Source organism: Lygodium microphyllum, chromosome 28 (assembly GCF_053477565.2).
Source record: "Lygodium microphyllum isolate KBCC chromosome 28, Lygodium_microphyllum_v1.1.10, whole genome shotgun sequence".
NCBI lineage: Eukaryota > Viridiplantae > Streptophyta > Polypodiopsida > Schizaeales > Lygodiaceae > Lygodium > Lygodium microphyllum.
In genome coordinates, this window is record NC_141162.1 from 27,335,882 (window position 1) to 27,350,541 (window position 14,660).

Sequence of the window (14,660 nt, forward strand, 5' to 3'; positions counted from 1 at the left end):
TCTTCACTAAGCAAGCCGTTTGTATTGAGTATTCTTCTATAGGAGTTGTTATCGCGACAAGTTGGCAAGAGAGCAAACTTTACAAGCTCGGTTCCCCTTCTTTTATGCAAGGTCCTCTGAGGTAGTTGTCTATTGCTACACCCATTCCCGCTACTATTGCTACACTCGTTTCCGTCTGTGCACCATCTACTCCATAGGTTGCTTTCTATCCCCCACTCTCTCCTTCGCTAGTTCCCTTGTACCCCCCCATCTCTTTCAGAGGGGGATGATCTCAATGATGTAGCTCTGGATTTCCTGGCCCCCAGTATTTCAAAGGGGGCTTTCTAGGATCATGAGGAGCTTCTTCAATGACAATCTTCATCAATGGACTTCATCGACATTGGCATTCCTCTTGCCACCCCAAGATCCATTTCTCCCTTCGCCTTTTGCCACATCCAAAATCTGAGAGGGGATGATAGCAATCATGATTGTCATGCCTTGTCATCTCCTACCTATGAGCCTCAGACTGAGTCAAATGAGAGCTTCAGTATGAGTTAAATGATGACTTAAGGAGCTCTAATCTGTCACTTGTTTTGACAAAGGAGGTAGCTCATTCTAAAGTAGCCATTTTATTGTCTTTCAGTGCATTTTCTCCTCCAATTGGGATTTTGCGTGCATTTCCCAAAATGTTTTTGCATACATCATTCTACCTTCACCTACCGAACATTGTCCACATTTGTCAGGATTTTTTTGTGCCCATCTGAGATTTTGTGGAGTATTAAATGCTAATCAGCCATATTTTAGGCCCCAAATGCAAGTTGGCTAGCTTTTTAAAGGTTTGGCTATATAAAGCCCCCAGGTAGCTGGTCTTTGGTATTCTTTAGTCTTCCCTTTGGCAAGTGCACACTCTGACTCTATTATCTTTCTTCATCTCTGGTGCTGCCATCAGATCTAGTGCCCTCACTAATGTTGTGGGCTACGTGCAAGGATAGATCAGTCTTCCTCCTGTATTCAGCATTTGTTCCTTGTTCAGTGCAAATTTCTTTCTTCTTTCCTTGCAATCTCTCTCTATTCCTTTGTCTCTGTGTTCATGTCTCCTTTCCGCTACACACTCTCGCAATCATCCTACAAGTGAAATATTGGCTAGGGAGTCATGTGCACAAGACTAGCTAGATGAGGAAGCCCATGTACAAAGAAATCCTAATGATCTCAAGGAGGGTATGTAAGGACTCTGTGGCTACAATAGACCAATGGATATGCGTGTGGGCCTTGCAAACTGTGTTGGAAAAATTCATGTCTCTCTATATGATGTGGCCAAAGGCACTATCAACTCTAATAGGTATGGGGTGAAAATACTCATCAAGGCCAAGAAAAGAGATGGTGATGGCAATGACATCCCCAAGTGACGAGTAGACCTAGCTCTCCATCCATCTTTTGAAGTACGCTACTAAAGATCTCACATCTTGCAACTCGTGGCAAGCACTGCCTCCATTTGCTCGAGTGAGTTGAATGAAAGCCTAAAGCACCCCTTTCTCACGGGTACCATTGATGTAACCCTAGCTGGGGTGCCAGTGAGAGCTGACTGGATGGAGTCCTTAAGAATGTGGATTAAGGGGATCTCCAACCATTCTACAGGCCAAAGAAGATGCCTCGAGGCCCTTCAATTTGTCCTTGAGTGCTAGCTCTAAGTCTGGAGCAAACCAAATCACTGCAAAAGCATTGGTCAAGTGCAGGAGACTGCACTAGAGCCCCTTGCTAGTAGCTGCAGGGTGACTGCTATCCCGGTTGACATACTAGCTCCATGTGTCTGTAATGCAAATGCTTGTGTGTGGGAATAGGAATATGAAAGCAACTTGCATGAGGAATCATACAAAGGCTTACAAAGTGGAGGAGCCTAAGGACACGTCCATGTTGAAAGATTATATGGAAGAGAGCACCTATGTCGGGGCGGGGGGGAAGGGGGGTTGGACAGAGCAAGGTCAGCATCGGTGGGAGTGGCAGATAGATTGGTGAATGGATGTGAGGCAGAAAGGATGGCCGAACAGGGCAGTCATTAAATGGAGAGGCAGAAGGACTAGATTGGCAGCCAGAAGAGAAGGTGTTAGATTGGCAGGCAAAAGAGGTGGTGGCACGATTGGTGGGCCAAGGCCTTCAGGGGTGGATGAACCAACAAGCAACACTAGATCTGTCCTGTCAACTAAAATCAACGCAGATGACGGTGTCCATCTCCATGTCATGATTTTGGTCAGAAGTAGGGGGGTTGCTCAAGCTGGGGAACAGCTTGTCAGACCTTCAACTCACTCAACTAAATTTTTTCATCTGAGAATTATGCAAATTGCCCAACAAATGAGTAAATCAAAGATACTCTGGTTTCCTCCTTTCTCATCGCTATAGTTTACTGGAAACTCCCCAAAACTCCAAATTTTTGCCATTTCTGTTACCATTCCCATTTCCATTTCTCTTTCCGTTTTCCTGACTCTCTTTCGAGACTTTAGTTAGAGATCATCCACTCTCCACAGGATATGGGAGAGGATGCAGGGAAGCTCTGAGAGAATGAGGAGGAGAGAGGCCTTCCTGCGGACCTGCGATTCAGGCACCATTTCCCATACTATTCCTCAGATGGTCTGCTATTACAGCCCACCAGATTCGTTGTTCACACAACCATTGTATTTGAGACATACTTGCTACCGTTTATAGAGTTCCTCATACTTTTTATTTTACCTGGGATCTTTCCAAAGTGTTATTAGTAGAATTTTCTTTTCTCAGAAAAAAAAAGTCTATTATAAGGCAAGGTCATCCTTTTTGTTTTGGCCCATGACCCAAAGAGCTTAGTTAGTGGCTCATGGTTGACTGGTACATCATCTTTCCAAAGATTGCTCCAAATGTGGTCAAGACATCACAAATGGCATTACCCAAGGCAGTACACTTCAGATTTCTCACACATAGAATGTTCAAAGTTGAAGAGTCAAAGATGGGATGTTTTCAGTAGCATTGTGGCATGGTATGTATCAAAGCATGGTGAGGATGCAGACAAGCAATGAATTAATAGAGCCGGACACCAATAGGCTCAATCTCAGGATGCATTCACTCCCGCATTACAGGCCATAAGGAGGAAGTTTCCGGGTGATCTGGAGATAGTAAGTGCCAAGAGGCATTCCTACATGTTTAGAAGCCAGGCCTGTTCTTTCTTTTAAATGCTGAAAGTTTTATTACAAGCCATCTGTACTGTTTGCCCCTGCCCTTCCCCACCCAAAATGAAAAAGTGAAAGAAAGTGAAAATAGAACAAACCACTTGTACAAAGCATCTACCACGTAGAACAACCATTCTGAGAGCACCAAGTTTTCCCCATCTTTTCAGTTTTGAACATGCACCCTTCTAAAGGAGTGCCCTTTTGTACCCATCCACATGGATTTGTAGCTCTTTGAGGATTTTAATAGGAAAGCAGCATTTTTGTTTGTGGCAAAAAAAACATATGAAGATAAATAATGGAAAGTTGACCACCCAAGCTAATATAATAACCTGACTGAATAATGCAAACCTGTTACATAAGAAAATGAAAAAGGTGATCCAAGTAGATTGACTGAAATGTTTCCAACTTGAAGCAGGTATTGCCCAGCCTCTTGCAGAGAAAATGTTAGTCTCTGCTTCTCAACTGTTGTGTTGGTCAGTGATTTGATAAGCATGTCCCGTACAATTATAGGATCTGCATCCCCCAACTTATAAACCTGTGCTGAAAAGTTACAATTGCAAGGATAAGTATTGCTTTTAAAAATCTCATTTCCAAAAGTGTCTCTTGGGGTTATAAAAAAATCTGCCATTCCACCAACTTCAAAAGTGATAACATCATCTTTCCATCCCCCAAGAGAATTCGGTGTGGACACAGTTCCTGCACATTTACCAAGAACCAGAGACTGCTAGTCAACTAAGTTCTGAAACAAAACAAAAAATGCATGCATCTACGTGTTGTCAAGATCATAATTTGGGTAAGTCACTGACCTGATTCAATGTATACTGGAAATGGACTTCCAGGTATAGGAACTGTGGCACTGGAGGTCCCTACCAATATTATGACAAGGTATGGAGTGGAAGAAGCTTTAGTGATTTGATATTTCACACTTATTGAGCTGTTTGTTCTTGAGATATTTTGAGATGCCAATGTGTTGGGTGAGAAAGTTACTGAAACATTGGCTGTCCCACGTGGATTTGAATTGTTCAGTGCATCATAAAAGGAAACATTGAATTCAAGGAAGGCTCCAACTATGCCTCTATGTAGACCAGAACCCAAAGCCCTGGTGTTTGGCAGGTAAAGAGGCCCTAACAAGAGAAGAAACTTGTTCTGTCAATGCTTAGTCAAATGCATGGCCTCTTTCTCAAGAAAAGTAGAAATGAGCATTTAGTGAAGTTGGGAATTTGATCATGAAAGAAAATCAGAGTGGCTTGATTTATGTTCTTATAAAGATAAAAGCTAGTCTGAAAATTTCCTTAGTTTCCATGTAATCAAGAAAAACAATAATATGTTACAAGGATTGTATTTTGTAAAGTATGCATAAGCCTAGTGATAGACTGTCAAGTACCTGGGAAGACAGTCTTGTACAAAGCGGGGCCTTGAATTAAAGTAATGCCACGCCACCTTATGACTATAGCATACTGACCAGCAATCCTTGCAATGAAGGAGACATTATAAAATCCCTTTGTATGAATCTCAGAAGTAATATTCTTTGATAACTCGGATGAGTCTCCAAATCTCACAATTGATACTGCAAGTGAGCTGTTTGAAATTCCAGTGGGATTTCCATGATTGTCACATAATTGGACTGAAAAGACAGAGAGATCCCCAGCTGTTGAGTTTTCCAGTCCTGTTCCATTGATTATCGTCTTAGATGGATCAACATCACCTGCCATCAGGACCATCAGCAAATATAGACAGAATAAAGAGGTTGAGATAGAATACCAAAAGAAAAAAACTAGAATGAAGCCTTTTAAATTCAAACTTGTCAATGCCACTGCTGTTTCCAAAGGAAGCAGCAGCCGGACTATGTGCAGTTTGTTTCTCAGATAGCCATGTGGCCTTACATTGAATGTGCCAGTTCAGTTTACACATTGCTCTGTTAGAATCAAAGATGCCCTGGTCCATTTAAAGTCTCTAATGGATGTTAACTTTCATCAAAACACATCTAGTTGAATAAGCCTATTGAATGAGCTCAAGATCAGTAACTATTACCAAAGAGAGTTCTCCTGCCTACTGCTACCACTAGCCTTCTAATCCTTATCTTCTGCTCTCTCTAGCATCACTTTTATCAGCAGCTTTCATTCTAATTGAATAACACTATTCAATGAGCTCAAGCACAACATTTATCACAAAAGACAGTTCTCTTACCTAACGCTACAACCTACCACTAATCTGCCAATCATTATCATCCACTCTCTCTAGCATCACTCTTCTCAGCAGTTTCCACTTTACTCTGCAGGACTTTTGCATTTGAAAACCATATGAGCAGCAGTAGTAGCTCAATGGGGAAAATACCACCTCAAAAACAAATTAACTAATGTTTAATGGCCTTCCAAGGACTTTGAAGGCTTTAGGGTTTTGCTTATGGGACACAGAAACTCTCAAGGACCACGCACCGTTTAATGAAACTTTTGGTAATTTACATATTTTGGGGCTGCTTTAAAGAGCCAATCAGTTTATATGCATTTTTAGATCAAAATTCACACCCCGCACAATACTCCTCTTGCTCTTCCCCTCCCTATCATTCAGCACTTCCACATCCTCCCATGCTTCCCCATGGCCTCCTTTGTTGCATTGCTCCTCTCCCACTCACACAGCCTCTCTCCCTACTGTCCAATTTGAATGTTGTTGGCAATGTTGCTGCTAGCAGTCACATAAGCCTCCCTTCTCCTTGCCCTTTCCCATCACACCACTTTCCTTTCCCACCACCTCTCACCTCTGTTGTTTTCTTCCCCACCAATTTCTTCATAGCAATCTTCCTCGTAGTCTAGCCATGCAATTTTTCAGCAATGGAAACCACTAGTCCAACGCAAGTACAACCTTTGGTTCCACCCAATTCTTTTTCCTTTCATGTTATTCTCTCAGAGGAGCAGCTCCCATCAATACAAGCAACAAAGGAGGAGGATTCCAAGAAAGTGGTCATTGAATACACTCCCCCTCCTATGCTCAGCTCTATTCTTCACTAGCACCTTGAGCATCACTAGGCCATGCTCATGGGAAAGTTATGTCCTTGTATAATGACTTCATGGTTCCAGGTTGCATCTTAGCCATGAGTTTCCTTATCCCATGACATAGCAGTGGGTTCTTTTTTTTGCAAGTAAAATGTGGCTGATTATATTACTCAAAAAAGCTGATTACAATGGAATGTTCATGCTCAACACACAAGCTGGAGCTGATGCAAGGTTACAAATACATCATGTATACAGGCCTCTCAAGGTGTTCTGGGGGGATGGGGGCAAGAAGCCAATTGAGGGGGGTATCGCCAACTAGGACTGCCTGCTTGCATCACAAAAAACAGGTCCTAGCAGCCCCAAGTGCGCACGAAATGACCACGGAGCTCCTGACGAGCCTTGGACTTGCCCTACACCTAATCCCATTGGCCACGGAGGGAGTGGATGATGGAAGTCTAGAGCTCTACTAAGGTCGCCTGTACTGACAATCTCTCTCCACCGAAAGCCTCCTAGCACCGCGCCTTCTAGATATGCCATCCAGTAAGGCTCCTAGCACTGCGCCTTCTAGATATGCCATCCAGTAAGGCTCCCTATGATCTCCCATACCTCCAAGCAATCTGTTGTGGGCTCCAGTACCTATCAGATGGGTAGAGCCTCCAAACCGACCACTGTCCACGACCCTGCCTCGATAATGAATATCGTGTCTTGCATCCCGACCTCATACAGAAGGTGACGGCCCTGGCTGACTGCCTGCCAACAGAAGGCTCCCCATGAGATACATCCAAGGCTGGGTGCTATACGGCGAAGGATGCGGCAAGCTCCTCTCCACACGAGCTGCGCCTCCTCACATGACCAAAGGCAGTGCTTTGGGGTTTCCCAAGGCTACTATGTGCAGCGCTTACAACCTCCGTCTTGCATCTGGGCAAGCCAACTTCCCACCGCCAAGCCTCCATGTGCCACCAGCCATAAGAAATACGACACCCTCCTCGACCTCCAGCTATCCCATAGACGGCGCCAAAAGCACCGTTGGAAAGGCTACGTGATGCTGTGCTCCGCCGAGTGCCTGCTACGTGTCAGCACCCACTCTATATCCTCCTACATCAGTACATGTCTGCCAATCCTGGCAGTGTACTCAAAGAACCTAGGTGGCTTCTTGGCAACCGCCGTAGCCGGCCATAGCCACTCTCCTGGATCCCACTCCAGCTCATCAAGTGGTCTTCCCTCCCAAATCCAAAGGCACCACTCCCTGAGCTCCTCCCAGAAGACATAGGGGTCCAATCGCCATGTCTTCCCCTGAAGGCCCACCACCCGAATCCTTCTCCACAAGAGGGCGGCTATCCCCTCATCCTACTGCCCTTTGTCAAGGGCCAGACGTCCCCCCTCAAGCACTACGAAGAAAGTCCCATGTGGGGCGCCACCCACTCTTCCTGCCACCTGTAGGGGATGCCTACTGGTGAGAACCTCGCTACCCATACCTCCCCAGGCTCTATCATCTCTCGTATCGAGGGAGCAAGCACTTACCAGTGGGTTCCACCACCTATAAGAGGATTTTGGGTTCCTCTTTCATACAATGCTTCTGTTCTCCTTTGCAAATGTGAGGATTGATGCAGGTGTGCAGCAAGAGGCCACTCTGCAGACGTAGCCTATACATGCAAGATGGATGGTATCATATTCACTAGAGTCTAGCGCCACTAGGGCAAGAGAAACGCAATAGGCTATGCCTCTCAATTTGAACAATTTGGAATATGGGTGGTGCACCCCCTACTCCCCCCATAGTAAACAAGTTCTCGTTATATCCACTGCGAGATAGATTATATCAGTTTCAGTAGAATCTAGTGCCACCACTGGTACGCCCATGGTCATCCCATAGAAAATAGGTTCTCCTCAGATTTGCACACCCCCCCCCCCCACCTCACATGCAGCCCCAACCACCACCTTTGACACAAATCCTCACTCCCCTTGCTTGACCACCCCACCCCCCTTTCCCTCGTCGTCCACTTGACTCTCACCTAAACCAAACCACTAACCCTCCTCTCACTGCCTCTCAATCTACCATTGCACCTACCATCCCCCATCAAAGGCAACCAAGAGTGCACATTGGATGTGGGGGCACTCACCTATCTCTATCCCTTTCCGATCTTTGACCTGGGGGTTCCAAATCACCGACTGATGGTCTATTTCCTCCTGGCAGCCTGGGGGGCTCTGGATTAGGGCCCAAAGGCCCTACCACACGCGGAGTAAGCTGCGAAGGAAAGGTGATCTAGGGGGGTGATCTGGGCTGACGTGAAGATCCATCTCAGGGACGGTCTCCACTCACCGCCAAGCCTCGGTCTACAGTCTTGAAGGCCCTCCTACAATAAGACCTTCCAGGTCTGCCTGCCTAGTGTGAGACCGCGGACAACTAGCTTACCCAAGACGGCCATACTCTGATACTTTGGGTCTATGATCCCAAGCCCTCCCTCTGACCTATGTCGTATGATGGTCGCCCACGCCACCTTGGCCCTGGAATCTGTGGAACCATCAAACAATGACCAAAGGAAATTCTGCACTAGGTAGCGAAGCTGAACTACACACGATGAGGAGAAGCACCAATACGAGGCGACGTACCAGGCCGTCGCTAAGACGACCTGGTTAACCACCAAGGCTCGTCCGGCTAGGGAGAGGCGAACGGTGCTCCAATAGGTCAGTTTCTTCCGAATAGAATCAAGGGCAGGAAGAAACTACTGGGGCAGGAGTGATATCGAGACCCACCTAGAACCCTAGGTACCAGACGGTCTACCCTCTGCTCACCCATCTAAATCCCAGGTGGATGCCCCACTCTGTGCTAGAGTTTGGGTCTGTGAGAAACCCAACCAACTTTCGCCAGTTGATTTTTTCTCCCGCTGCAGAGTAGAACACATCAAGAGCCAGCCTCACTCTCTCAAGCATCAACTCATCCTCGTCTATGTAGAGGGTTGTATCATCTGCGTACTCTGAGTCTAACAACTCAGTCTTCTCTCTCACTGAAAGTTGGAGGCCGCGTAATCCGCTCACACGTGACCTGAGGAAGTGAGACATCACCTCTGTGAAGAGTGAAACAAGGTATGGGACCAAAGGGCAGCCCTATCGAACCGATCTCTCCAGCCGAAACTCCTCCCCTCGCCTTGCGCCTATCAAAACCCTACTGGTGACCGATCTGTATAGGCCGAAGACCCCACGAATCCAAGCATGGGTGAATCTTAACCTCAACATGGTGCCCTTTAGGAAATCCCAGTGCACCCTATCATAAGCTTTCTCGAAGTCCAAGAGTAGTACTGTCAGTCTTTGCCCACTGTGTTGGCTGAGCCCACTCTATCGCCTCAAAGAAGGTAAATACATTGTCTAGGATGCTCCTATCTTGGACAAAGCCTGTCTTTGTGTCATGGATGATATCTGGAAGCACGGGGCGTAGTCGCCTACCAATCATCTTTTCCAGTGCCTTATAGGCCACTAACAATAAGGTGATCGGTCTCCACTGGGAAAGCTCCAACCGGTCTCCTCCTTTTGGGAGAAGACTGATAAGGCCTGCCGAGAGACTCCCTGGCATTTGTCCTGAAGTGAAAATCTCCTAGAAGGCCATCAGTAGGGGGTCCTTCACCACTTCCCAATAGGTAATGAAGAAGGCCTTAGAGAGGCCATCGTCCCCCAGGCATTTCTGCCCATCCTGTGTATGCAAAGCCTCCTCTAGTTCCTTCTCTGTAAAGGGGTCTAGGAGGGAGCGTCCCATCTTCTCTGTGATGAGGGACGCGATGTGATCCCATACCTACTGTCTACATCTTTGTCCTCTAGCCGAAGCTGTCTCCTGCTAGAAAAGGCGTGTGTAATAGTCACTAGCAATCTCCATCACCTCTTCTAGGCTAGAACGGGTCCTCCCATACTGATCCCGAAGGCTGTGTATCTACTCTCCTACAGCGCGGGGCTGGTGCACCTAGAAGAACTCCCTGCACATTGTGTCCCCCTTCCGCGCCTAGAAGGCTGCTGAGGTTTGGAAAGAGAACTCCGAGCGCTTCTCCTCTAGGCTAGCAATGGTTGCTCGCACGCACACCTCCTATGCGTGGAGGGTGGGATCCCTTCGTGCCTCTTGTAATAATCTCTGCATGGCTGCAAGGTCCCACAAGACTCCTCTCTCATCCTCCCAGCACTGTTGCCTGGCCTGTATGGCTGCCTCTTGATAGATTCTTCTCAACTCGGCTAGGACCTTTGCAACCTCCTCTGCTATCCTGTCCCTCCTGTCCCACTCTCTGGTCCAAATCTGCTCTATCTGTCTCGTCACCTCCTCCCTCCTATAGATCGAGTCAAGGATCCGACAGGATCATGTGTCTAGGGCGGATGCTGGGGGGTCAAGTTTCAAGAGAAGCGGGCAATGATCGGAAAACCGTGATGCTCAGTCTGGCCTCCACAAGAGCCTCCCCACTCTCCCACATAAAACCTGTCGAACCGCTCCAACACGACTCCACCTAGCTGCCTATATCCCCAAGAGAAGTCCAACGACCTCTTCCTCCTGTGGAAGGTAGGGTCTCTCCAAGCATCACGTGCTCGGACTACAAGCAAAAAGACCTCCCATGCCTCCTGCTCCTCCCCAACCATGCCCTAGTAGTTTCTGCCTCTGCCCTGCTGGTCCTCCAAAGCCTCCAAGTTGTTGAAATCTCCTCCAACGATCCAGGAGTCCACCTCTAGGAGTCCATCTACGATCTCCACCCAGAACCTGTTGCGTGCCCTAACCTCCGTAGGGGCATAGACATTGAGGACTCCAATACACAAGTCCCCAATATCCAATCTGACTGATAGAACCCTTCCTGCCACTATCGTCCCGTGGTCTCGTACACAAGCGGTGAGACTCGGGCCAATAGAGGTGCATGCGCCTTCACTCCTACCGTGGACACCTATGGCGTGCTCCCAGTAACTGTGCGAGCTACCCGAAAGTACCTTCCCAACACGCTGGGCCTGGGTGGAGGTGAGCTTGTGCTCCTATGAGAGCAAGATGTCGATCCGTCCGGCAAGGGCAGGCTGCAACTCCTATAGAACAATCAACTTCCTAGAACCACGTGCCCTGCTATAGTGAAGACTATTCACATTCTAGGATGCAAGGTGTAAGCTCATGGGGAAACCTGTGACTGACCGAACAGCCATCTGTTCGGTGTGGATGCTGCTGATGAGGAGGAGAAACTGTGAGGTATGCAAATGCGCTTTGCCGCCGATCTAGATGGTGAAATCCAGTCCCCCATGGTGGCCCTCGATCGGACCATAGGGGTGATAGATGCTCCAAGTGGTACTATCAATGCATCTATCAGCCATGCCGAGAGGCGCAACTCTTTACACTGGTAGAAATGGCCCGCCTATGCTAGGGGCCACTCAATCACGTCCCTCAGAGCTCTGCACTATGGAGGGGCTCAAAAGATAATGCTCAAGTGTGGGACCTCGGCACCAGCCCACCAGTTGATGTCCATCATGCAACCAGGCCACTGTTGTGCAAACAGTGCTAATCCTTCATCTCCCATCCACTGGGGGATGTGATCCACCACCTGACTCTTCAACTCCTCTATCTATGTGGTCGTCCAATCCCCTCAGTGACAAAACTGAAGAAAAAAGGCGTTTGGTTCATCCAGTGATGCTAGTAGATGGACCTTGCCCCTCCTTGACTTACGAACCACGAAGATCCCCACCTCTAGAGGTAGTGGAAACTCTCTGCGCTCCGCAACTCTCAGGTAAGACCATGGGCCACTGCGGAAGAACTCTTGTAGCAACAGCTGTGCCTGTCTCGGGAAGGTGTGGCAGGTGGCAGGGGCGGATGAGCTGGTGGCTGTGTGGGAGGAGGAAGACAGCTAGTGCACGGAGGAGGTAGGTGTGTGTGGCTCATCACCTCCTGTGGGAGGAGGGGGGGTGGGGTTGGGGAGGCATGCCTAAACCGGGTGCGGATCAAAGGGGGTGCTCTGTAGGGGAAATGGTGGGGGGGAAGAGGATCGAGGGATGGTGGGATGGATGGAGATGCATGGCGGGTGTTTGGGGGGGGGCCGCGGTTTTGAGGGGACTGTGCGAACTCAAGCTAGGCAGTCTGTGGCGCGGGTGAAGGATGTGGGGGGCTGCGGTCGTGCCAGGTGGGACGGACAGGGGGGGTTGTTTAGTGCTCTACCGAGGGGGCGTCACTCGCCCGCCTGCACCTTGCTGATGAGACTGGGTCTGAGGAGCTGGTTGTGCCCCCCCCCCCCTACCGTCTCCCTCTCTATCGTCTCTGGACCCGTATGAAGCCGTCAACGTCCACCTACGGGCCTATCAGCGGAGACGCCTTGGCTCCGAAACACATACAAACTGTTGCCTGATGTCCAAAGTCATGGCAGCGCAAGTACTGCCCTGGTTGCACAATCACAATGACCTGCTCCCTAAAGGAGGGCCCGCCTACCTCAATCTCTAGGAACTGTGGGATATTCTTGACCTCTTTCACTGCCACCCATACCTTTGGGACTCCTGCTGCTGTCACTGCATCCGTGAAAGACGCGGGAAGGACAGTGCGGAAGAGCCGTCCAATGTCTTCCACCAACTGGATATACTCAATCGCCAAGCCGGGGAAAAGAAGGGTGACCGGGTACCGAAGAAACCTATTGTGGAGTGCAAACGCCTCCATAGTAAAGTCACTGTACCAAGGGACCATGTATATGATCCCCTTCGTGGACGCATATTGTGAACTAGCAAGTAACTCGTGAGCTGCGTCCGGTGAGCTGAGCCGGACCATGAAGATCCCTTGCCCCAATAGGACCGCCTCCACAATCTGCGTTGCGCCGATGCGCAACACGAAGTGAAGCCAGTCCCGAAGCTAGGCCCTAGTTGGGGAATGTCCTACTACCTGACCATAAATCCCTGTTTCCATTAGCTCTAGCTCCTTAGCTCGGACGGCTAAGAGCTACTCCTCACAGAGGACTACGCACAAGGTGTTTGACTGGGCGGCACTCGCCGAGTGTGCCGGTGTCTGACCAGAGGTTTCCATTGCGCGTCTCTTCTGGGAGAACCTACCTATCACGCTACTATGCTACTAGAGAGGGGAGTTGTTGCATGGGGAGGGAGCAACTGGAAAGGGGGGGGGGGAGAGGAAGGAAGGAAGTTGTTTCGATGCTGGTGCTATGTCAATATGACAGCGGGCCAGGTCTCAAAGCCAGGAAGCGTGCGCGGGGGGGGGGGAGCAAACAGGCGCTGGATGGGGCAGCAAACAGGCAGTGGATGGGGCCCTCACGATGGCGATGAATCTGGCGGGAGGTGGCACAACAATCAGACAGGGACGGGGGTAGCATGTGCGAATTGACGGGGTCCGTGAGCCGTTTTTCAGATGCGACAACATGAAATTTGTAGAAATCCCATCCTTAGCATCATACCCTCTAAGAACTCCCATCGACGCGGTCGTATGCCTTCTCAAAGTCGAGAAGTAGCAAGATAAGGTCGTGATGCCTAGATCGAACCAAAGCTACGGACTCCCAAAAAGTGAAGATGTTATCCAAGATGCTGCACTCTTGGACAAAACTTGTTTGTGTAGGGTGGATGATATCTGGCATCAATGGGGCTCATCTGAGACTAATTGCCTTTGCAAGGATCTAATAGGCAGTTCTAAGTAGAGTAATCAGCCTCCACATTGTGATCTCCAATCTATCTCCACTTCCTTTGGGAATGAGGTGTATCAATCCCTCGGAATGTCTCTCTAGCATGACCCTTAATAACATGATCTCTTGGAAAGCTGAGATGAGGCCTACACTAATGAGATCCCAATAGCTCAAAAAAAGGACTTATCGAGTCTGGACACTTCCCTAAGGGCAATGCCAAAAGCGCATTCTGCACCTCGTCATCTATGAAAAGGGTCATCAAGTATCTACTCATCCTGTCTATGATCACCTTTTTTCTGCTCTGCCATACTCTCTCTCTATCCCTCTCATAACCTAGGAGTCTAGTAGTGGATCCAAGTAAATCTATGCAGCACTTTGTAGCCACCTGTCTCACATCCAAGGGGCCCTGTGCAATGGATCCATCTACTCTCCTGAGTCTCCTAACACCTTTCTAAAGTGTTTTGGCCCTACGGTGTAGAAAAAATCTTTGTTAAACCCTAGCACCTGACTGAGTCCAAAAAGAAGCTCTTGCATAAAACCTTTACTCTAATTTGGCTTCCTTCATAGCATCAATCTCTGCTCTAGCAATGTGCATTCTGTTAGCTGTCCATCTGCACCCTAGCTATCTCTTCTCTCCCCTGTGTAAGGCAGCCAATGATGCTCTCGCACATCTTGTTAAGCTAAAAATGCATTAGCTTTACTTAAACAACCCTGAAACATGCTTAATTAATGAAGTACCATTGTTTATTTAAAAGAAATGCATTTCTAGAGAATGTCTATGTCCCAGAAGCACAAACCTACTTGGAAGGGCCCAAACTTTCTATAAATAGGTATGCTGCCCTCCATTCAGCTAATTTATCTCATATTTGAAGGTTTCAGATGTTTTTAGCTTGCTGCCC

The 14,660-nt window shown here is 48.2% G+C and overlaps 1 protein-coding gene across 1 annotated transcript in view; it reads right to left on the reverse strand.

Moving 5' to 3' along the window:
• Positions 1–14,660, reverse strand: part of LOC148011273 (uncharacterized) — a 297,099-nt gene that overhangs the window by 202,324 nt on the left and 80,115 nt on the right. Inside the window, exons 10-12 of the mRNA XM_087670938.1 lie at positions 4,555–4,875; positions 3,977–4,294; positions 3,519–3,866 (exon numbers count right to left, since the gene is read on the reverse strand). Of these exons, the coding sequence (XP_087527064.1) occupies positions 3,519–3,866; positions 3,977–4,294; positions 4,555–4,875 (987 nt within the window). The remainder of the gene's footprint in view (positions 1–3,518; positions 3,867–3,976; positions 4,295–4,554; positions 4,876–14,660) is intronic.